General features: G+C 39.8%; 1 protein-coding gene across 1 annotated transcript; it reads right to left on the minus strand.

Annotated features, from left to right (window-relative positions):
* Nucleotides 1–24321, minus strand: LOC149812576 (calcium-dependent protein kinase 10-like). The gene is made up of 5 exons (XM_089992235.1): nt 24206–24321; nt 2772–3267; nt 2497–2620; nt 1060–1268; nt 1–88 (listed from the first exon to the last, which is right to left on the minus strand). Exons 1-4 carry the CDS (start codon nt 24319–24321, stop codon nt 1231–1233), a joined length of 774 nt encoding a protein of 257 aa, XP_089848361.1. The 3' UTR covers nt 1–88; nt 1060–1230.
* Between the last annotated feature and the right edge of the window lie 236 nt (nt 24322–24557).

Below are 24557 nucleotides of genomic sequence, written 5' to 3' on the forward strand. Positions count from 1 at the left end.
CATAGAGTGCACGTATTGCATAAGAACAGCCTTGTTAATGAACACCATAGCCATTGAAGCAATTCCATAAGATAAGGCAGCAGCCAAGCTACCGTAACACTAAACAATTTCAGGCCATGATACGAGAGAGACAGAAACATAAGGAAATAGCCAAATCACTTGTAATCTGTGTGGCTGAGTAATTCATAAGGCCTCACTCATAACTAGCCTAGAGAAATTAGAAAAACTCACAACACCAAGAATCTGAAAAAACAAAAAGAAACTAGACAACTATCATGGGGGAAGCAAAACTTACCAAAACTGAGCCCAAATCATCACTCTGTCAAGAATCAAAATAGTGCATGAACCAAAACTAGATGGCATGATTGGCATCGTATTCTTTGGCAATTATCTTCACTTAGAAAGAGAATTGTCGCACAAGTTTCTAATGTCAATAAGATTTTACATACTTGAGGTCTCCAAATATTTTATTCAGAAAACATATTAAAAGGGCCTTGGGCTTAAAACAATGGTTTTGGACCACTTGATGGACTAAAATCCAGCATCAGTCACATGCGAAAAATCTGCAACTTTCTTGTAAAATCAATTCACAGCAAATGCCTTTTTTTATAGGCAAATGCCTTCTTAGGGAAACCATACATATTAAGTTCCTGAAATCAGCGCCAGTGAAACACTCACTGGCACAAACAGCATAGGTATGTTGTGCTGGGAGCTGCCATTATGTACGTATTGCAGAACAGATATGTATATAAGGGGGTGAGAGGAAACATACCAACAATACACAGAACCCTGCAGGCCATTAAGTACAATAGGTTTCAAAGAACTGACCCAATCATCTAAACCAAGAAACACCCCTCTTCCTCTTAAAAAAAAGAAAAAAGAGAAAAGAGAAAAGAGAAAAACAAGCTACTTTTATGAGAGCCAATAGAAGAGGTAACACTAAAACTACAAGCAATGTACATAGATCTACAATCTTTAAAAGCATGCTGTCAAAACTAGATTAAAGCCAAAAAAAGAAATTAACAGTTCTTAATTAAGGATAGAAACAATAAATTTCACCTGTCAGGATTTCTTAGAGTGCATTGAATTGGAGGTTCAAATCTACTGCAAATGGTCAGGATTATAGAAAAAGCTAGACCAAAATCAGCAATTTTCAGAATTCCTGCATTATCAAGCAGTAGATTTGAACCCTTGATATCACGATGCAAGACACCTCAGCCGTGACAATGCTCAAAACCTGAGAGTAACTGATGCACATAGCATTTGACCTGCAAAAAAATTAACAGTTCTGAATTAAGGATAGAAACAATAAATTTAACTTGAAACTTAGATATGTACCATCAACCATAAATCAATGCATCAGGGCACCTAGTGACCCTACTAGCAGCAAGGAAAATTGCATTTTCATGTGTATACTGTAATGCAACTTAGAACATGAGATCATTCAGAAAACAAGTTCATGTTGTTTGGCACTCAAGAAGCATAAAAATGCCTAAAAGCTTAGGCACTTCTCTATCATGGTTAAATGTGATTGAAAGGGTAGCATCTGTTGCAGAGTTACTTGAGAAATGTCATGACAGAGTCCCCCATATGTTCCTTATGCAAGGGCCTCTGTGCAGTTTTCTTCTTATGTCCATCATCAGATATTAAGAATAAAAATAGAGACACAAAGTAAACTTACAAGCTGCATCCTTTACAAAATCTTCCCAACAACTGAGATAAGAAATGATCTGACAATGTTATTCAGAAAGAAAGGAGTAAAAGGTTAGCTTTTCTATCTAGAACATGAGAGCACTCGTATCAATTAAATAGTAGTCTTTAGCCCCATTCAACAGTCTTATCTAGGCACCACAAGACCATCAGCACGGACTCTGAAAACAGACAGCCTATTTCAAATGAATGTTCATCAAAATCTCATATAAGAAACTATTAAAAAAAAAGATCTAGATTCAATTCCATGATTGATTGGGACAACTACAAGCACTACATACCATTCATATTAACATAACAAAATAAGAAAAACATAATCAATCAACTTAAAACACAGAAACAACATGAATCCAAAGAGGAAGACCCACCCCGAAGACCTTCATTTATATCCTTCTTATATTTTTCCAAATTATATATGATACTTTCACACGTGGCGTTTGTGTCAAAGTTGGTTTCGCTAATCAATCTCAACATTGAAAAATAAGTAAACAGACAAAGCAAACCCAACAATTACAACATGGATTAACCAAAATAAGAAGCACAACTTTAGATTAGCACCAAGAAATGAGCTAAGAGCATATATTCGTGAATACGATTATGCATAGAAATATAAAAGAAAAAAATGGCAGATCTAACTATCTACATAGGTAGAACAATCTCTAAATTTTCTTGCTGCCCATTAAAATTCATAAGATTCTCACAAAATAACTAGCAATTGAACAATTGCCCTGAACCATCATCAATCACATATCTAATAGTTCAGCAACGAAAAGAAGAAGAGAAAACCTGGTCTGAAGAAGACTGAAAGCCCAAAATCGATCGCTTTTAGCAGCGAATTCTCCTTCTTGTTTGAATACAGAAGATTCTCTGGCTTTAGGTCTCTGTGAATCACGCCATGTTTATGACACATCTACAGAGAGCGGATCAAAATTACGGAAAAGAAAAATAGGAGGCCAAATAGAAGAATGAAAAAAGCAAACAAACTCTATTTTTCACAAAAAACAAGGACGAAGGAACCCCCAAATTCCACCAAACGAGTGACAAGAGGGAATTGGCCGGACCTGGACGACCTCGACGATGGTGCGGGTGACGGTGGCGGCGGCGCGCTCGCTGTAGTGGCCGCGGGCGACGATGCGGTCGAAGAGCTCGCCGCCCTCACAGATCTCCATGATGAGGTGGACGGCGTCAGCGTCCTTGTAGGTGGAGCTGAGCTTGACGACGTTGGGGTGGTCGGGGAAGCTGCCCATGATGGCGACCTCGCGGCGGACGTCCTCGACGTCGATGGGCGTCAGCAGCTTCCGCTTGGAGATGGACTTGCAGGCGAGGGCCTCGCGGGTCTCGCGGTCGGTGCAGAGGTAGGTGACCATGAACTCCCTGCGTCCGAGCTTCCTCCCGAGCACGTACTTGTCGGTGATGCAGCTGCGCCCCACCGGCACGTCCTTCAGTACCCACACCGCCGGCACGCCCTCGCCACCGTAGTCGCCGGCGATCCTTCCTCCTCCGCTGCTTCTTCCCACCTCCTCTCTCTCGCGCGCGCGTTTTGTGTTCGGGTTTTTTCTGTTTTTTGTGTAAACGGTGTTTTCATGTTTTGCTGTTTGTGTTTGTGCAACGCTTTGTTGAGTTTCACTTCGCTTTTGGTCTCTCTCTCTCTCTCTCTCTCAACAGAAATGAAACAAAAATTAATAAGGGAAGGAGGGTTTTCGGAAAGGAGGGGATCGCCATAACGGGGTTCCGAAGGGAGCGAGGGCTTCAACGATAGGGTTTGGAGGGGAGATGAGGGCGCACAAGGTCGGCTAGGGTTCAAGCGCGAAAATGGGAAGGGATCGTGCATGGAAAAAAAAAATGAGAAAACCATATATTTAGCTGACCTATAATTAGCGGCAGTTTTGAACTGCCCCGTAGGTTGCAGGTTATATATTACCCATATTTCTCTAATTGCACAAAAATTGCCACCGTAAAAGTATTGATTTAGCGACAGTTTTGAACTATTGGTTTAAGACCGTAAATTTTTGTAAAAAAATTTGAATAAAACTAAGAGGTATTTTATGTAAAACTATCATATGAACCCGAAATGCGAAATGAGTAAAATTCAACGAGCCAATTATACTTAAGACGTATATATCTTCGGAGATATATACTCAAACAGTTAGGGAGCCATAACTCTCTCTAGACAAAATCAAAAGATTTCAACGAGTCAATTTGCTTTGTCTCGTCGTTACGAAGGAAATTACATACTTATATTTTTTCGCAAAAAATATTTGTAAAACCCTAAAAATATGCGGGTCCTACAAAAATATTCAGTGGGTCTCACAAAAATATCTTGTGGGCCCCATATAAATATCTCATAGAATCATTATGTGGACTCTATAGAGACATATAATTTATTTATTTACTTTACCACTAAGTTTGAATCTTCGATCAAGTGGGCATCTGGATCGAATCCAGACCCTATGGGAATTCAAGACCCAAAACTTTGCAAATAAGAGATGACTCCTCTTAGAAACCGTCCTCCCTCCTTTCTCTTCTTTTTTCTTTCTACCCTCTCTTGGTTCTAATCTATACCAATCCCACTTACAGTGAGCTTAAACCTGCCTAGCCTAGGCAGAGCCCAGTTTGTTCAAGTCAACTTAACCTACTAGGCTAGCTTTTTTCTCTCCTTCTTGTCTTAGTCTTAGCCTATGTCAAACCCACTTAACCTAGACTGAGCCTACTTGAGGTGAACTTGGACTCACCTGACCTATATCAAACCCAGTTAAGACAAAACCTCTTAGCCCTGATTGTTTGACCTCCTCTACTATTCTCTTGAGTAGGTCCAACCCATCTGGCCTAGGCTAGCTCACTTAAGGTAGGTTTGAACCCAGTTGGACCTAAACTAGGTTTAATCCGATTTTGATCTAAACCTCATCGTATTATCGCACTGTTGAGTTCTTCAAGAGACACTCTTGGTTGTAACTGTATCGAACGTAAAAGATGTGTCAGTCATAACCTAAAAGTGCTTCAATGTCTCATTGACCAACCACCGCCTAACCTTGATAGGTTTATGCACCAAACAGTACCAAAGCTTCTGCTTTTCTCGATAAATGTTTTGCTTGTATTTGAGATTGTTGTCACGTTGAACGGTGTCAAGGCTTTGTTTTTTGCAATATATACGTATTTGCTTATGCATTTGAGATTGTTGTTGCGCTGAATGGTGCAAAGGCTTCTGTTTTTCGCAATATATATGTATTTGCTTATGCATTTGAGATTGTCATTGCACCAAACGATGCTAAAGTTCCTACTTTCTACAATTCATTTATACACTTTGCTTATGCATTTAATATTATTGTCACGTTGAACTGTGCCAAGGCTCATACTTTCTGCAAGTTATTTAGTCTGGTTTTACCCGTCGAGCCTTACATATGCTTTTTATATTATAAACGCGCTATATGTGCACGGGCTCCCGCTTTTATTAAATATAACTGTGCATAAGTAAGCATACAAATGAAGACCGCTCCCTTTCACCAAAGCGATTCCAAATACCCTTCCTCGTTCAAGATATTGTCTGGCAAAGACACCTCTATTGAAAAGACTCCATAATTTTTATAAAACTATTTTTATGTAAACATCTAAGTCACTTGCGTATGACCCAACTAAGGCCTAGGTTTTCAATAAACCATGATAGATGCAAAGTATGTACAACAGTGTGCCTGTATCCCCGGATAAACATAACACTTTCTCCATTAAAGAGATGAGGTGCTGTCAAATTTTCTTAAAAGATGTTCACCGAGCTTAAAAGAGCACGGTGCTTTCTCCGTTAAAGAGAGGAGGTATTGTCAAATTTTCTGAAAAGATGTTCATCGAGTTTAAAAGACCGTAACACTTTCTCTGTTAAACAGAGGATGTGCTGCCAAAATTCTGATAAGTTACATTTCATAGTAAAAAGAAACATCATGCTTTTTCCATTAAATAAAAGAAGTTGTAACGCCCCGGATTTTCAAAACAAAGCTAAGTTAAAATTTTCATGAATTTCTTTTTCTTTTCTTTGCAGCGGAACTTAGAAAGCTTTTAGCAGCGGAATAAGACGATAATGAGTCGTCGGTTTTAGAAAACTCCGAGCACGTTGCAGGTATGTGGCCAAGCAACTCATTGACCACCAAAGTGTTCCATTTTATCGAAAGCACATGTTTATTACAACACTACTGCTTAGAAAAGCAGTGAAGGTTCAATAAAAAGGAAGCAGTACAACTCTGTCTAGAGAAACCCTGGAACTTGATGTCGCCTTGCTCCGCATATCGCCACGCAGGTTCAACACCTGAAATCCCGATAAAACGGGGTCAGAACCACTGATGGTCTGGTAAGTAGGCAAACACCTATCTATTCAACTCAAGTAAATGCATAGACCACTCAGGGTCGCAGTTCGTAATACGACGCTCAAGCCTCCATGACTTAGCGTATATCGCAAAAGCCTCCTCAGGGCTATGAGTTGAACATCCACGTAAGTCTTCATGACTTCGCATAAGCCTCTTCAGGGCTGTGAGTTAGAATAACCGCTTAAGTCTCTACGACTTAGCCTTGACTTCTTCAGGGTCACGAATGGATGTCTAGCTCAAGCCTTTATGCTTGGCACATCCGTATCCTACGAATCTAAGGACAGCTCTCCGAGCTTCACTTAGTCGTACGGATATCAATGGGGTTCTTTCCCAATCGGTCCAGTAGTATACCGACCATGACACCTTCACAAAGGTTATGCAGGACTGACTCAACAACGTCATTCACTCATACATTCAAAGTAGCGCTGTACCTAAGCTAATGCTTTGTTTCGATAATTGCACCTCCCCCTGGGCTTAGGGGACTCATATCTGGGCGACAACGCGACGATCTGGGGGTTGATTATTCTATGTATTTTAGATACCCCAGAGGCCTGTTGACCCCATCCCCCTAGTAGGACGGTACAACATACCGGAAGAGATCCTTACTAGGTATCCGAATGCATTCTGCTACTGCAGTAGTTGGGTTCAATTCTTAGATATTTAAGGATAACCACGACCTCCATACCTCTGAGTGACGAAGGCCATCAATGAACTCTATCAGGTTCGGGTGAAATATATGTCACTCAAGGCTGCGCCATCACCGTCTTCCTCGGTGAGAAATTCTGAAAGGGGCCTGCCGGTCTTATAATTACTTGACGAACATTGCATGCCTATAGGGCAGCCTTTGAGAAGTATGTACCCGACCCCAATCAACCACACGGTTTTCACCATGGAACAAAGGTTTTATTCATATGCATGCTTAACTCTGCTCTCGGCACTTCGGCCTTGACGAGCACTTCACCTCTTTCGGTGGAAACAACACACTCCGGCTCAGCGGCCCTTACGAGTCTGGTTGTCTGATAGTTCTTAATGAGCATGCACATGACTCGATCTCTACGGATCGGCTACTCGACGTATTTTTACGCAACGAGCTCAGGACCTTGTCAAGGCGCTACCACTACTTTGGCGCAACGGCTCTTACAAGTATGATGCCCTTGCAGGTGTCAGGGAGACGAGTCATTCTGACATCGTTCCAACAAAGGACATCATTGTGCCACTTAACTGGTTCTGGCAGCTCTTCTGCCAACCATTCTGTCAACACCTTCTCTGCTCTACCGACAGTGGTGCGACGAACCTTTCTACATCGTAGAAGGCGTTCCATAACTGAGTAGCACTTCTGTTACGTTTTTTCTGAGCCATTCTTAGCTCCTTCAGGAATTTCAGCAGCATTTCCTCTCTTTTACGGAGAAAGCGTGCGTTTCTTTTATCCATTTCAGCGGCATCTCCCCTCTTTGGTGGGAAATCGCTACGCTTAACTCGGGAAATGGATGCGCACCGTTGTGCGTACTTTGCATCCATCAATGTTGTAGGAACCTTGAGCCATAGCCAGGCCATACGTAATTGATTTAGTCTTTACGTAAAGAGCATTTTGCCAAAAGGCGAAGCCTTTCCAATAGGGGCTTCATTCGTCAAGCAGAATCTTGTACGAGGAGCGGTAAGGGAATCGCATGGGCGATTTTGGAGTTGATCTCCATTTGAACGCTCACTTACGCGCCATATATGTAATATAAGCAGAAGCCTGTGCTTTATACAGCGGCGGCGTAAAGGAAATGCATATACTATTGTTCAGGGTGTGTAACTGAACGAAATATTCTACATATATAACAAAGCAGAAGCCTTGGCATCGTTCGACGCGACGACGTAAGTAAATACATTGCAGAAAGCAGGAGCCTTGGCATCGTTCGATGCGACGGCGTAAGTAAATGCATAATCGGAAGTGCAGTAATCGTAAATTGCAGAAAGCAGGAGCCTTGGCATCATACGACGCGACGACAAAGGTAAATTACATGGCCTGTGCGATATAAGACACGTCGGCAGTATCAACAGATATACACCTAGATCTGTATCCAACGATAGTTACGAGGCGAGCGAGTGAACACCGAAGTGTCCTAGAGGGCTCAACCAAGAACTAGGGTGAGATACTATTTTGAAGAACGCATATACTGCGTATTCAAACATATATATCCGACGATAGTTACGAGGCGAGCGCGTGAACACCGAAGTGTCCTAGAGGGCTCAACCAAGAACTAAAGCAAGATACTACTTTAGAAAGTATATGCTATATACAAACAATCAAATACTTGAGAGAGATGGTTTAATGAAGCGAACTTACTTCAATTTGAGGAAGAAATGACTCCGATTGCTTCAAACGCTTCGAACGAGGCTCGACTTCGAAAAAGGATCAACTTCGAACTTTGGACGAAAAAGGACTTGGACTTTGACTTTGAACCAAACCAGGTTCAAGTCAAGTCAACTGGGTTCAGACTTAGGTCAAGTAGGTTCAGACCTAGGTCAGGTGGGTTAGGACCAGGTCAGGTAGACTCAGACCAGGTCAAGCAGGCTCAGGCTAAGTCAGGCAGGCTCAGACCAGGTCAGGTGGGCTCAGGTGGGCTAGGCTAGGTAGGGGAGGTTTGGAAAAGGAGGAGAGAGAGAGGGGTTGGCGATTTTTAAAGAGAGGGGGGCTCCTTTATTTATAGATTCTGAAACTTGGGCCCCAAGTTTCAGAATCTCCTCTTTACCCCTTGGCTTTTCAGAAATCCCTTCCATGGAAGGTGCTGGAAGGAGCTGGAAGGCTCTGGAAGGTGCTGGAAGGTGCTGGAATATTCTAGAATCTTCTAGAATATTTTCTGAGAAATATTTTTGTGGGTCCCACCCATATTTCTGTGGGTCCCGCAAGAATTTTGGGTTTTCGGCGATTTTTTTTTCCAAAAAATTCTGAGTACGCCATTATCTTCGTATTGATGCCACTAAGAAAGTTGGCTCGCAGGAATCCTTTGATTTTGTTCAGATAGGAAGTTATGGCTTCCAGAGTGTTTGAGCATATATTCGCGATTCGACGAATATCCTAAGTGTAACTGGCTCGCAGGAATTGATTCGTTTCGCATTCTGAGAAAAATGCCATTTTTAGCGGTAAATGCCTCATGAATTTTATTCAGATATTTTCTGAAAAATTGCGGGTCTTACAGAAGTGGTGCCAAAATTTTTGGCAAAATACTTACCTGAGCTAGTATGAATGGTATGATGATGCCCTCGTTATAAGAACCCTGCTTGGATGGCTCGTTCCACTTTCGCCTTCAAGGGCATCATACTCATAAGGGCCAATGCACTAGAATAGCTGTTGTGCCTTGATTAGGTCAGTGCTTGTTGTGGCTATGTACATCGAATAGTCGATCCAAAATAATCATTGTCTATGCATTCCCATGTGAAACATTGTACTACAGCATGACTCGTAAGGGTCGTTGTGCCATAGTTGGTTGTCCAGCTGAAAAGGGTGAAACACTCATGAAGGTCGTAGATGTTGAGAGCAAGGTCCTGCATATATATGAATAAAACATAACAGTAGTCCCTGAACCATATGGGTGGCCCGTGCTTCAAAAAATTGAGTGGGGTTTGGGGTACATGTTTCTTTGATGCATAATGCACTAGATTGTCTATTAGGCACTCAATGTCCTAATAAAAAAGATTATGTCATCAAACCCCTTTAGGACTTGCACTCACAATGGCATGACGGTGATGATACCACATCGAGTTTCCTATATTATGTTATGAACCAAAGAGTTTAAAGAACTTCTCATCACTGAGAGGTTTGGAGGTCAGGTTATCCTTAAGATCTAGTGATTGAACCTCGCTATTGCAGTAGAAGGATGCATCTGAACTGACTTAGTGGGGGGTCTCCTGACATGAGCTTTGATTGCCGCTCTACCATAGACAGGGTCATCAGGCCTCTACAGTATATAAAATACATAGCATAATAAACTCTCATAATGTCGTATTGATGCCAAAGTCATGATTCTCCCACATACTTGGGAGTAAACGGTTAATATCAAAATAATGTATTAGTCATAGGTTTAGTGATGAATGAATGAATATGTGTTATTATTATTCATGCATAATCTTGTGAAAGGTGTTGATATCGGTATACTGCTACATCGATCGGGCAAATGACCCATGATGTATTTGCATGGCTAAGCTAAGCTTGATGTGCTCTTTCATTGATTCGTGAGATACCGATACGCTAAGTCGTGGAAACTTGAGCTATGATATTTCAACTATAACCCTAAAGTGGCTATTCGTGTTATATGCTAAGTCATGTAGACTTGAGCAATGTGATTTTCAACTACGGTCTAAAGATGCTCTTTGTGTTTATAAGCTTTATACTTGTTAGAGTTAAAATGTTTTTCTATCAAACCAGCGATGGTTCTAACCCCGTTTTATAGGGGATACAAGTAGTGAAACTGTGATGTGATATGCGAAGCAGGACGACATCGAGTTTCAGGATTTTTCTAGATAGTGTTGGACATTTCATTTATAAAAACTATTTTTTTTATCAATACTACTTTATCAGGCAGTGTTGTTGTCATAAATAACTTGTTTTGGTTTGCGTAAATGGAATACTTTAGTGGTCAATTAATGCTTGGACACATACCTGTGACTCACCCAATATCTTATAAAACCAATGACTCATTATCGTTTATTTTTGCTGCTAAAAACCTTTTCTAAATTTTACTGTAAAGAAAAAAATCAATTTTTTTTTTACCAAGTTTTGTTTTGAAAATATGGGGTGTTAAAACCGGGTTATCGATATTTAATTGCAGTTTTGAACTGCACAAACTGCCGTTGTAGGTTACTTATAAAAAAAATCCAAACTGCCATTGTAGGTTACCAATATATAGTGACTATAATTGTAGGTTATAAAAAAACAAAAAAACATAGATTTAGCAGCAGTTTTGAACTGCTGTTGTAGGTTACTTATAGCAGCTTATGCCAAATTGCTACTAAAGCCTTCAACAGTGGGAAGTTTTTAAATTGGCCACTGTAGAAAATGCCACTATATCCATTTTTTGTTGTTGTAGTAACCATTGCATGCAAGGGGGACCCAGCATGTGGTAACAAGACGAGAAAATGGTAGAATGCTTCCAACAAGGTACGTCAGGAGAGGTATTTGGGTCTACGTGATTAGAGCTTAAGCATCAATTTCATCCATTATTGGAAAGCAACGGAGGCAGATTTCTCCTTAGTTGGATGTCCCACCCGGCAAGAAGGTTCTAATAGGAGTCAACCATAGCTTCTTTCTTATTTGCAATCCAGTATAGGGCTGGATAAAAATCCTGTAAGTGGTCATCTTCATGTCAAATGTCCGGATATGTGAGTCGTCACCCAAGGAGACAAAAAATGCTTTGACAAGGTCAAAAATATATTTAGCCCATTCTTTCTAAATACCGAATCCATTAGACCATTTTACATCCCCAAGTCATTCTGATGGCCAACCATGAAAATTATATTTTTCTCTAACGACCATAGTTCAAGATTAATCGAGGGTAATGATCAACCATATTCACTTTAGGATAGTTTTGTTCCAACAACCCACTTTAAGAATTCCAAGCCTGCCTTCTGATGCAAACCGAAGTTATGCATCAATCGGGTAGTGTCATCCAGGCGCAGCCGCATAGCATGGGTATTCCGTTGGCCAGCACGCACTGTGACAGCGAGGCCCATTCAGCCAGCGCAGCTTTGATCTCAGCAGCACCGTTAGCAGAGTTGTGACAGGGCAGCCAGCTGCGCATAGGCGCATGAAGGAAGAACAGATGCAATGTATTGGTGAAGGGATGGCAGTGGACCGGGGCGGGGGACAAGGTCTCCACCCCGACCCCGTTTCAAAATCTGAACCTTCATCCCCGCCTCCATCCCCGCGCGAGGATGGATTTTATGTGAGGAAAGTTTTAAAATTGATGATTTCTTTCCACCAAAAGTGTTTTAAAAAAAAAGTTTAGTCCCATATCTAAGAGAAATCAGTTTTTCTAGTTGTTTAAATAAAGACTTTGTTCTCTATTCTTTACTTTGGTAAGCCTTGTGTTCATGGGTGGCTTGCGAACGTTGCTGCGCGTCGTGCAGCAACAGACGCGCCGTTCGTGCACGCGCGCGCGTGCGCAAGGGCGCTTGAGGCGCAATGTGGCGTTTTGATGCTCGCAGCGGTGCGAGGTGCATATGAGGCGCAAATATCCGTTTTGATTTTTCGGTTTTGAGATATCTGGCCGTTTGAAAAGTTTTAATATCATTTATATTGAGTTTAAGGCGCTTTGTGACTGTTGAACGGTTTTGGAGGCCTTTGATTAACAATCAAAGGAGGGTGACCGTTCAGGTACCTTTTCGTCCTATTTTCAAACCGTCAGATTTATGGCCTTTAATCTCATTTATCGCAAAACGTTTTGGCCTCTCTAAAAGTCTATAAATTCTTCTATTTTCGACTTTTGAAGATCAGAATCTCTGACTCTCCAGTTTTCTCCTTTCTTCTTCTCGGTTTGGCTTGCAGAGTTCATGTGTGGGAGAGGTCATCTGTTCTTGCGAAGCAACGACTCTCTTGAGGTTCAAGCCTAGTTGTATTCTGGGAACTCAGTCGTAACAAAACCCTTTTTCGCATCTTTGGAATTTCCAGAGTGGGGCGATTGAAGTTCTAAAGATAGCGATCTTAAGAACGTGCCTCTAGGCTTGAAATCTCTTATCAGAAATCGAATTTTCACCAGGTTGGTGTAAGAATTTTAGAACTTCTATTATGGTCTCTGGTTCGACATCCAACTCCATCAATCTGCTTATCCGTGACCTTGAAAAACTCGATCGATTTGATGGGTCAAACTTCAAGTGGTGGCAATCAAAGGTATCTTTCTTGCTGTTCGAGCTGCATATCGACTATGTCCTCAAAAGGCCCTGTCCCACTGTCGTTGCTGGAGAAGTTGAGACAGAAGAACAGAAGAAAGAGCAAGAGAAGTGGCATACTGACAACTGCAGATGCAAAGGGCATATCCTGAACACTTTAGCTGATTCACTCTTTGACCTGTATTCACCATTGGAGTTGGCTGGAGAGTTATGGAATGCTCTCGAGATCAAGTACAATGCAGAAGATGCTGGTAACAAAAGGTTTATCGTAGATCAGTATGTTAATTTTTCTATTGTTGATGATAAGCCGATACTTGCTCAAATTCATGAGATGCAAATACTGGCCTATAAGATCAAAGGAGAAGGTATGTATCTTGATGATGACTTCCAAGTTGCTGTCATCATTGGGAAGCTGCCGGATTCCTGGAAAGAATATAGGAATCACCTAAAACATAAAATGAGAAAATCACTTTAGATGGCCTTCTTAAAGACATCCAAATTGAGGAAGAGACTCGTCTTCGTGACAAAAAGAATTTGAGTCCTAATGAAAGTTATCCTAAAGTGAATTTTGTTAGTAACAAGGGTGGCAAAATCATGAAAACCCAGAAAATCAAAAAGAATTTTGTGAAAGAGAAAAAGCCTACTGATAAAAAGAAAATTAGTTGCTATGTTTGTGGCAAGTTTGGCCATTTTGCTAGAGAATGCAGAGAACGGAAGAGGACTGGTCCTAAGCCAAATGAGTCAGAAGAAAGGCTAGTTCCTGTAATCTCTGAAACCTTTATGGTGGCTGCAAATAAGGATTGGTACCTGGATACTGGAAGCACTGTTCATGTGGCAAACGACAGGAACTTGTTCAAGTCGTATGAAGTAGTGGGGGAGGGATGCAATCTCTTTATGGGAAACTCTTCCTCAAATAAAGTGTTGGGAAAAGGGAGTGTGAAAATTAAGTTCACCTCCGGGAAAGTCCTAACACTTGAAAATGTCCACTATGCTCTAGAAGTTCGAAAAAATTTAATCTCTGCAGATCTACTGTCACGAAATGGCTTTAAGATTGTTATTGAGTCTGGGAGTGTAACTGTGACCAATGGAAAAATCTTTGTAGGAAAAGGGTTTGCCACTGGTGGTATGTTCAAGATGAGCATAAATGAAGCTACTACTTCTGTTTATATGGTTGACTCCTATTTTCTTTGGCATTCAAGATTAGGACATATAAATTCTCGTTGCATTCATAATATGAATAACTTTGGTCTTCTTCCTTGTCATGTTAGAATAAAACATAAACATAAGTGTGAGACATGCATTCAAACTAAGTTAACTAGACTCCCGTTTCCTAGTGTAGAAAAGAATTATAAATTGCTTGAATTAGTGCATTCTGATGTGTGTACGATGGATAATGTTTTAAGTCATGGTGGCAATAGGTACTTCATTACCTTTATAGATGATTACTCAAAATTTTGTTATGTTTATTTGATGAAACATAAATCTGAAGCATTTTCCAAATTTCTTCTTTATCTTACTAAAGTACAAAATAGGTTTAAAACAAATATTGTACATTTAAAAACAGATAGAGGAGGTGAATACTTAGGACAAGAATTTGATAAATTCTGTGGAGATAATGACATTATCCATCAAACTTCAGCACCTAAAACTCCTGAACAAAATGGAGTAGCAGAAAGGAAAAACAGAACACTTGTAGAAATGATGAATGCTATGCTTCTTAATACGGGTTTGCATTCCAACTTATGGAGAGAGGCTATACTTTCTGCTTGTTATATTCTTAATCGAGTTCCTTATTTCAAATTTGATAAATCACCTTATGAATTGTGTTTTGGTAAGAAACCTAATCTTAGTTATTTTCATGTTTGGGGTTGTTTAGCATATGTTAAAATTTCAGAAAATAAAAAGAAGAAGGTTGGACCTAAAGCATTTAAATGTGCATTTGTTGGGTATGCTGAACATAGTAAAGCATATAGATTTTTGGACATTGTTAATGATGTTATTGTAGAATCTAGAGATCCATCTTTCATATAACATAAAAATGCACTTGATTCTCTTCTTGATGGCAGCCAGATCATAGTAGATGAACTTCCTGTAAATGACAAGATTAAATATTCTAATGAATGTGTTGATGAACCAGAAATTGAAGTTACACTCAGTAAACACATTAGAAAACCAACTAATTTTGGTTCTGACTTTAATACTTTTCTAATTGAGAATGATCTTGTGTCTTTTCAAGAGGCTATGTCTTCTCAAGATGCTGCCTTTTGGAGAGAAGCTATTAATGATGAAATAGAATCAATTATGTCTAATAATGTTTGGAAATTAGTGGATTTACCTGTTGGTTGCAAAACTATTGGCTTCAAATGGATTTTCAAAAAGAAATTAAAAGCTGATGGTACAATCGATAAATTTAAAGCACGTTTGGTTGCAAAAGGCTTTAAACAAAAAGAAGGTATTGATTATTTTGATACTTTTGCTCCTGTAACCAGAATATCTACTATTAGAATTCTGATTGCCATGACTGCCATATATAAGCTTCAAATCCATCAAATGGACATGAAAACAACCTTTTTGAATGGAGAATTAGATGAAGAGATATATATGGAGCAACCTGAAGGTTTTGTAGTGCTAGGGCAAGAGCGCAAAGTTTGCAAACTTGAGAAATCCTTATATGGATTAAAGCAAGCCCCTAAGCAATGGCATGAAAAATTTGATAGTTCTCTGGTGCATAATGGTTTTAAAATTCATGATGCGGACAAATGTGTCTACACTAAAGTAGATAGCAGCTCAATTATTATTGATTGTTTATATGTTGATGATATGCTTATTTTGGGTAACAATAGTGAATGCATAAATCAAACAAAAAGATTTGTATCTTCCTTGTTTTGTATGAAAGACTTGGGTGTTGCAGATGTTATTTTAGGAATCAAAATTATAAGAAATAAAAATGGCATTGTATTATGTCAATCACATTATATTGAGAAAATTCTTACAAAGTATGGATATCTTAATAGTTCACCAGCATGCACCCCATATGATTCAAATATGAAATTGACTTCTAATGATGGTGCTAGTGTTCAACAATTAAAATATGCCAGTGTTGTAGGTAGCCTTATGTATGCAATGAACTGCACAAGGCCTGGCATTGCCTATGCAATGAGTAAAGTGTGTAGATACACTAATAATCCTGGTCATCAACACTGGAATGTAGTGAGCAGGATTCTTAGATATCTAAAGCATACTTTAGACTATGGAATTCACTATACCGAGTTTCCTGCTGTTATTGTAGAGTATAGTGATGCAAGTTGGAATACTGACTTTGAAGATTCCAAGTCTACGAGTGGTTGGGTTTTTACCCTTGGAGGAAGAGCAGTTGCATGGGGGTCTAAGAAACAGACCTATATAACTCATTCTACAATGGAATCTGAGTTTATTGCTTTGGCATCTGCTTGTAGAGAAGCTGAATGACTTAAGAATATGCTAGTGAATATTCCACTAGGTGAGAAGCCTATACCTGTTATTTCAATGTTTTGTGATAGCCAATCAGCTATATGTAAAGCAGGTAATATGAAATACAATGGGAAGTCTAGACATATTAGTCTAAGACATAGTTTTATAAGACAAATGATTGATGACAATATTATTTCATTGAAATATGTGAAGTCATGTCAAAATTTGGCAGACTCATTTACGAAAGGCCTTTCGAGAGATGTCATCAATAAAACATCGAGGGGAATGAGAATTAAGTCAATTAAGTCATCACCTAAGGATACCCAACCTAGAGCGCTGGAGATCCCACATGCATAGGTTCAATGGGAAACAAATTGGTGAATGACAGATATTGAGCATATTTATGTAAGCCCATTACTGATGTGTGCACATGAGCTGTAACTAATATGAGGGTTGAGCTAATACCTCTTAATGAGTTTGTAGGCCTTAAGGCTAAGGTGTGTGTTACTGTACACCTAGACAAACTCACCTATATGAGTGTAGAAATGTGAGTTGTTTCTTATGAGAATTGGCAATTCTCTAGAGCACTCATGAATCCAGGAAAGCATAAGGCTCTAAATGTGCCAACATGAAATCCACACAATCGAACTTTTGGAAACTTATGTATGATTGAAAACTCCGTTAACAATATAAGGAGCTAAGTTCAAGGTAAGTCCACTTAGCACCTTGGTTAATTTAGGTTTTCTTTCAAATAGTGGGGGTTCAAGTCATGCAGACACTCTCACTGATGCATAAGTTTCTATGCAAGCCAAATAATTTTTAAAACTAGTGGGGGATTGTTAGGAAAGTTTTAAAATTGATGATTTCTTTCCACCAAAAGTGTTTTAAAAAAAAAGTTTAGTCCCATATCTAAGAGAAATTAGTTTTTCTAGTTGTTTAAATACAGACTTTGTTCACTATTCTTTACTTTGGTAAGCCTTGTGTCCATGGGTGGCTTGCGGACGTTGCTGCGCATCGTGCAGCAACGGACGCGCCGTTCGCGCACACACGCGTGCGCGTGCGTGCGCAAGGGCGCTTGAGGTGCAATGTGGCGTTTTGATGGCGCACTTTGCACTTCGCACGGTCGCAGCGGTGCGAGGTGCATATGCTGCGTAAATATCCGTTTTGATTTTTCGGTTTTGAGATATCTGGCTGTTTGAAAAGTTTTAATATCATTTATATTGAGTTCAAGGCGCTTTGTGACTGTTGGACGGTTTTGGAGGCCTTTGATTAACAGTCAAAGGAGGGTGACCGTTCAGGTACCTTTTCGTCCTATTTTCAAACCGTCAGATTTATAGCCTTTAATCTCATTTATCGCAAAACGTTTTGGCCTCTCTAAAAGTCTATAAATTCTTCTATTTTCGACTTTTGAAGATCAGAATCTCTGACTCTCCAGTTTTCTACTTTCTTCTTCTCGGTTTGGCTTGCAGAGTTCATGTGTGGGAGAGGTCATCTGTTCTTGCGAAGCAACGACTCTCTTGAGGTTCAAGCCTAGTTGTATTCTGGGAACTCAGTCGTAACAAAACCCTTTTTCGCATCTTTGGAATTTCCGGAGTGGGGCGATTGAAGTTCTAAAGATAGCGATCTTAAGAACGTGCCTCTAGGCTTGAAATCTCTTATCAGAAATCGAATTTTCACCAGGTTGGTGTAAGAATTTTAGAACTTCTATTATGGTCTCTGGTTCGACATCCAACTCCATCAATCTGCTTATCCGTGACCTTGAAAAACTCGATCGATTTGATGGGTCAAACTTCAAGTGGTGGCAATCAAAGGTATCTTTCTTGCTGTTCGAGCTGCATATCGACTATGTCCTCAAAAGGCCCTGTCCCACTGTCGTTGCTGGAGAAGTTGAGACAGAAGAACAGAAGAAAGAGCAAGAGAAGTGGCATACTGACAACTGCAGATGCAAAGGGCATATCCTGAACACTTTAGCTGATTCACTCTTTGACCTGTATTCACCATTGGAGTTGGCTGGAGAGTTATGGAATGCTCTCGAGATCAAGTACAATGCAGAAGATGCTGGTAACAAAAGGTTTATCGTAGATCAGTATGTTAATTTTTCTATTGTTGATGATAAGCCGATACTTGCTCAAATTCATGAGATGCAAATACTGGCCTATAAGATCAAAGGAGAAGGTATGTATCTTGATGATGACTTCCAAGTTGCTGTCATCATTGGGAAGCTGCCGGATTCCTGGAAAGAATATAGGAATCACCTAAAACATAAAATGAGAAAATCACTTTAGATGGCCTTCTTAAGGACATCCAAATTGAGGAAGAGACTCGTCTTCGTGACAAAAAGAATTTGAGTCCTAATGAAAGTTATCCTAAAGTGAATTTTGTTAGTAACAAGGGTGGCAAAATCATGAAAACCCAGAAAATCAAAAAGAATTTTGTGAAAGAGAAAAAGCCTACTGATAAAAAGAAAATTAGTTGCTATGTTTGTGGCAAGTTTGGCCATTTTGCTAGAGAATGCAGAGAACGGAAGAGGACTGGTCCTAAGCCAAATGAGTCAGAAGAAAGGCTAGTTCCTGTAATCTCTGAAACCTTTATGGTGGCTGCAAATAAGGATTGGTACCTGGATACTGGAAGCACTGTTCATGTGGCAAACGACAGGAACTTGTTCAAGTCGTATGAAGTAGTGGGGGAGGGATGCAATCTCTTTATGGGAAACTCTTCCTCAAATAAAGTGTTGGGAAAAGGGAGTGTGAAAATTAAGTTCACCTCCGGGAAAGTCCTAACACTTGAAAATGTCCACTATGCTCCAGAAGTTCGAAAAAATTTAATCTCTGCAGATCTACTCTCACGAAATGACTTTAAGATTGTTATTGAGTATGAGATTGTAACTGTGACCAAAGGAAAAATCTTTGTAGGAAAAGGGTTTGCCACTGATGGTATGTTCAAGATGAGCATAAATGAAGCTACTACTTCTGTTTATATGGTTGACTCCTATTTTCTTTGGCATTCAAGATTAGGACATATAAATTCTCGTTGCATTCATAATATGAATAACTTTGGTCTTCTTCCTTGTCATGTTAGAATAGAACATAAACATAAGTGTGAGACATGCATTCAAACTAAGTTAACTAGACTCCCGTTTCTTAGTGTAGAAAAAAATTATAAATTGCTTGAATTAGTGCATTCTGATGTGTGTACGATGGATAATGTTTTAAGTCGTGGTGGCAATAGGTACTTCATTACCTTTATAGATGATTACTCGAAATTTTGTTATGTTTATTTGATGAAACATAAATCTGAAGCATTTTCCAAATTTCTTCTTTATCTTGCTGAAGTACAAAATAGGTTTAAAACAAATAATGTACATTTAAGAACAGATAGAGGAGGTGAATACTTAGGAGAAGAATTTGATAAATTCTGTTGAGATAATGGCATTATCCATCAAACTTCAGCACCTAAAACTCCTGAACAAAATGGAGTAGCAGAAAGGAAAAACAGAACACTTGTAGAAATGATGAATGCTATGCTTCTTAATACGGGTTTGCATTCCAACTTATGGAGAGAGGCTATACTTTCTGCTTGTTATATTCTTAATCGAGTTCCTTATTTCAAATCTGATAAATCACCTTATGAATTGTGTTTTGGTAAGAAACCTAATCTTAGTTATTTTCGTGTTTGGGGTTGTTTAGCATATGTTAAAATTCCAGAAAATAAAAGGAAGAAGGTTGGACCTAAAGCATTTAAATGTGCATTTGTTGGGTATGCTGAACATAGTAAAGCATATAGATTTTTGTACATTGTTAATGATGTTATTGTAGAATCTAGAGATGCATCTTTCATAGAACATAAAAATGCATTTGATTCTCTTCTTGATGGCAGCCGGATCATAGTAGATGAACTTCCTGTAAATGACAAGGTTGAATATTCTAATGAATGTTTTGATGAACCAGAAACTGAAGTTAGACTCAGTAAACGCATTAGAAAACCAACTAATTTTGGTTCTGACTTTTATACATTTCTAATTGAGAATGATCGTGTGTCTTTTCAAGAGACTATGTATTTTCAAGATGCTGCCTTTTGGAGAGAAGCTATTAATGATGAAATAGAATCAATTATGTCTAATAATGTTTGGAAATTAGTGGATTTACCTGTTGGTTGCAAAACTATTGGCTGCAAATGGATTTTCAAAAAGAAATTAAAAGCTGATGGTACAATCGATAAATTTAAAGCACGTTTGGTTGCAAAAAGCTTTAAACAAAAAGAAGGAATTGATTATTTTGATACTTTTGCTCCTATAACCAGAATATCTACTATTAGAATTCTGATTGCCATGGCTGCCATATATAAGCTTCAAATCCATCAAATGGACGTGAAAACAACCTTTTTGAATGGAGAATTAGATGAAGAGATATATATGGAGCAACCTGAAGGTTTTGTAGTGCTAGGGCAAGAGCGCAAAGTTTGCAAACTTGAGAAATCCTTATATGGATTAAAGCAAGCCCCTAAGCAATGGCATGAAAAATTTGATAGTTCTCTGGTGCATAATGGTTTTAAAATTCATGATGCGGACAAATGTGTCTACAGTAAAGTAGATAGTAGCTCAATTATTATTATTTGTTTATATGTTGATGATATGCTTATTTTGGGTAACAATAGTGAATGCATAAATCAAACAAAAAGATTTTTATCTTTCTTGTTTTGTATGAAAGTCTTGGGTGTTGCAGATGTTATTTTAGGAATCAAAATTATAAGAAATAAAAATGGCTTTGTATTATGTCAATCACATTATATTGAGAAAATTCTTACAAAGTATGGATATCTTAATAGTTCACCAGCATGCACCCCATATGATCCAAATATGAAATTGACTCCTAATGATGGTGCTAGTGTTCAACAATTAAAATATGCCAGTGTTGTAGGTAGCCTTATGTATGCAATGAACTGCACAAGGCCTGACATTGCCTATGCAATGAGTAAAGTGTGTAGATACACTAATAATTCTGGTCATCAACACTGGAATGCAGTGAACATGATTCTTAGATATCTAAAGCATACTTTAGACTATGGAATTCACTATACCGAGTTTCCTGCTGTTATTGTAGGGTATAGTGATGCAAGTTGGAATACTGACTTTGAAGATTCCAAGTCTACGAGTGGTTGAGTTTTTACCCTTGGAGGAGGAGCAGTTGCATGGGGGTCTAAGAAACAGACCTGTATAACTCATTCTACAATGGAATCTGAGTTTATTGCTTTGGCATCTGCTTGTAGAGAAGCTGAATGGCTTAAGAATATGCTAGTGGATATTCCACTAGGTGAGAAGCCTATACCTGCTATTTCAATGTTTTGTGATAGCCAATTAGCTATATGTAAAGCAGGTAATATGAAATACAATGGGAAGTCTAGACATATTAGTCTAAGACATAGTTTTATAAGACAAATGATTGATGACAATATTATTTCATTGAAATATGTGAAGTCATGTCAAAATTTGGCAGACCCATTTACGAAAGGCCTTTCGAGAGAGGGGAATGAGAATTAAGCCAATCAAGTCATCACCTAAGGATACCCAACCTAGAGCGCTGGAGATCCCACTTGCATAGGTTCAATGGGAAACAAATTGGTGAATGACAGATATTGAGCATATTTATGTAAGCCCATTACTGATGTGTGCACATGAGCTGTAACTAATATGAGGGTTGAGCTAATAGCTCTTAATGAGTTTGTAGGCCTTAAGGCTAAGGTGTGTGTTACTGTACACCTAGACAAACTCACCTATATGAGTGTAGAAATGTGAGCCGTTTCTTATGAGAATTGGCAATTCTCTAGAACACTCATGAATCCAGGAAAGCATAAGGCTCTAAATGTGCCAACATGAAATCCACACAATCGAACTTTTGGAAACTTATGTATGATTGAAAACTCCGTTAACAATATAAGGAGCTAAGTTCAAGGTAAGTCCACTTAGCACCTTGGTTAATTTAGGTTTTCTTTCAAATAGTGGGGGTTCAAGTCATGCAGACACTGTCACTGATGCATAAGTTTCTATGCAAGCCAAATAATTTTTAAAACTAGTAGGGGATTGTTAGGAAAGTTTTAAAATTGATGATTTCTTTCCACCAAAAGTGTTTTAAAAAAAAAGTTTAGTCCCATATCTAAGAGAAATTAGTTTTTCTAGTTGTTTAAATAAGACTTTGTTCTCTATTCTTTACTTTGGTAAGCCTTGTGTCCATGGGTGGCTTGCGGACGTTGCTGCGCATCGTAAAGCAACAAACGCGTCGTTCGCGCACATGCGCGCGCGCGTGCGTGCGCAAGGGTGCTTGAGGCGCAATGTGGCATTTTGATGGTGCACTTCGCACGCTCGCAGCGGTGCGAGGTGCATATGAGGCGCAAATATCCGTTTTGATTTTTCGGTTTTGAGATATCTGGCCGTTTGAAAAGTTTTAATATCATTTATATTGAGTTTAAGGCGCTTTGTGACTGTTGGACGGTTTTGGAGGCCTTTGATTAACAGTCAAAGGAGGGTGACCATTCAGGTACCTTTTCGTCCTATTTTCAAACCGTCAGATTTATGGCCTTTAATCTCATTTATCGCAAAACATTTTGGCCTCTCTAAAAGTCTATAAATTCTTCTATTTTCGACTTTTGAAGATCAGAATCTCTAACTCTCCAGTTTTCTCCTTTCTTCTTCTCGGTTTGGCTTGCAGAGTTCATGTGTGGGAGAGGTCATCTTTTCTTGCGAAGCAGTGACTCTCTTGAGGTTCAAGCCTAGTTGTATCCTGGGAACTCAGTCGTAACAAAACCCTTTTTCGCATCTTTGGAATTTCCGGAGTGGGGCGATTGAAGTTCTAAAGATAGCGATCTTAAGAACGTGCCTCTAGGCTTTAAATCTCTTATCAGAAATCCAATTTTCACCAGGTTGGTGTAACATTTAACCTCCACTCCCGCCTCCATCCTCGGTCCAAACGGGGGTGAGGCGGGGCGGGGTGGGGCCCGTTTCCCTTCGGTCTATAGTCATTTCTTAAAGGATTGGGAGCAGGGCGGGGCGGGCGGAATTGAGATGGGGCGGGGGAAAGCGTAAGTCCATCCCCGCCTCCATCCCTGCACGGGGATAGATTTTAACTTTCATCCCTGCCTCCATTCCCGTTTCATGCCCTTTATCCCCAGTCCAAACGGGGCAAGGCAGGGTGGAGCCCTGGTATCCCCCGGTCCACTGCCATCCCTATATTGGTGTGTCTCTTCTTTGGGGACTACTTGAGCAAGTGGCAATGGCGGTTGGAAAACCGGGTGGTTTTTAACTGAATGAGCAGGTTTGCTATTGGCTGGTTTGTGGTTTTGTAAAACCTATAAATAGGCCACTTTGGCTTACATTTTGTAACTTTTGAAATATTAAATTGAATAAGACTTTTGTCTTTTGGAAAGGGAATTTTCCTCTTTTGTGCCTACGGGAATTAGGATTTCTTTTTAGGGGATATTGGAGGCGCTATGCTTATTTATGTTCTTTTCGGCCAATACCGACTTGGATTTGAGCTTAGATTGGGTGAATTGCCTTGATCGTGTTCATCGCACATCCAGTGACGATTGCAGATCTTTTATGACTTCAAGCACCTGTGAAGACGTCAAGAGTGCAGTGCTTACCAAGCAAAACTGGTGAGTATTTGCAGCAAGGCCTTTTCATTATTTACATCTAGCAAATGGAGGGTTTTCTCCCAAAATGGAACATCCTCAAGCCCGGTGAAGTAAGACGTCAGTCTTCTACCTCAAGTGCATAGGCTGAAGTGGACTAGATCCACAGGCCCAGGATGGAAAAGCAAATCTTCAGAAGGACTTGCCGCACTCTGCTCATGCTCAAGCCAGACCATGCCTCGCCCTTGTTGTTGCACATCTCTTGCGCAGCGCACTGCCGCTGCACCTCAACATCGCACACTATCGCGCACATCAGCTCCATCGCGCCATACGCAATGCACGCTTCATTGTCGTGCAATCTCCCAGCACAGATCGTTGCGGTCCACATGCTTGCACGCAATCCGCAGCTACATACCTGATCGACGTCGCGTGGTATTCTGCCATGCGCTCTTGTGCGCCAGTGCACCTGGGCACTCCTGTACGCCTCAGCTACTGTGCATCCAGCGCAACGCCTCTCTTGTAGTGTGCTTTCATACCCACCTGAATATAGTGCACACT

The sequence above is a fragment of the Nuphar pumila genome, chromosome 16 (assembly GCF_984573655.1).
Source record: "Nuphar pumila chromosome 16, dmNupPumi1.hap1.1, whole genome shotgun sequence".
Taxonomy (NCBI): Eukaryota; Viridiplantae; Streptophyta; class Magnoliopsida; order Nymphaeales; family Nymphaeaceae; genus Nuphar; species Nuphar pumila.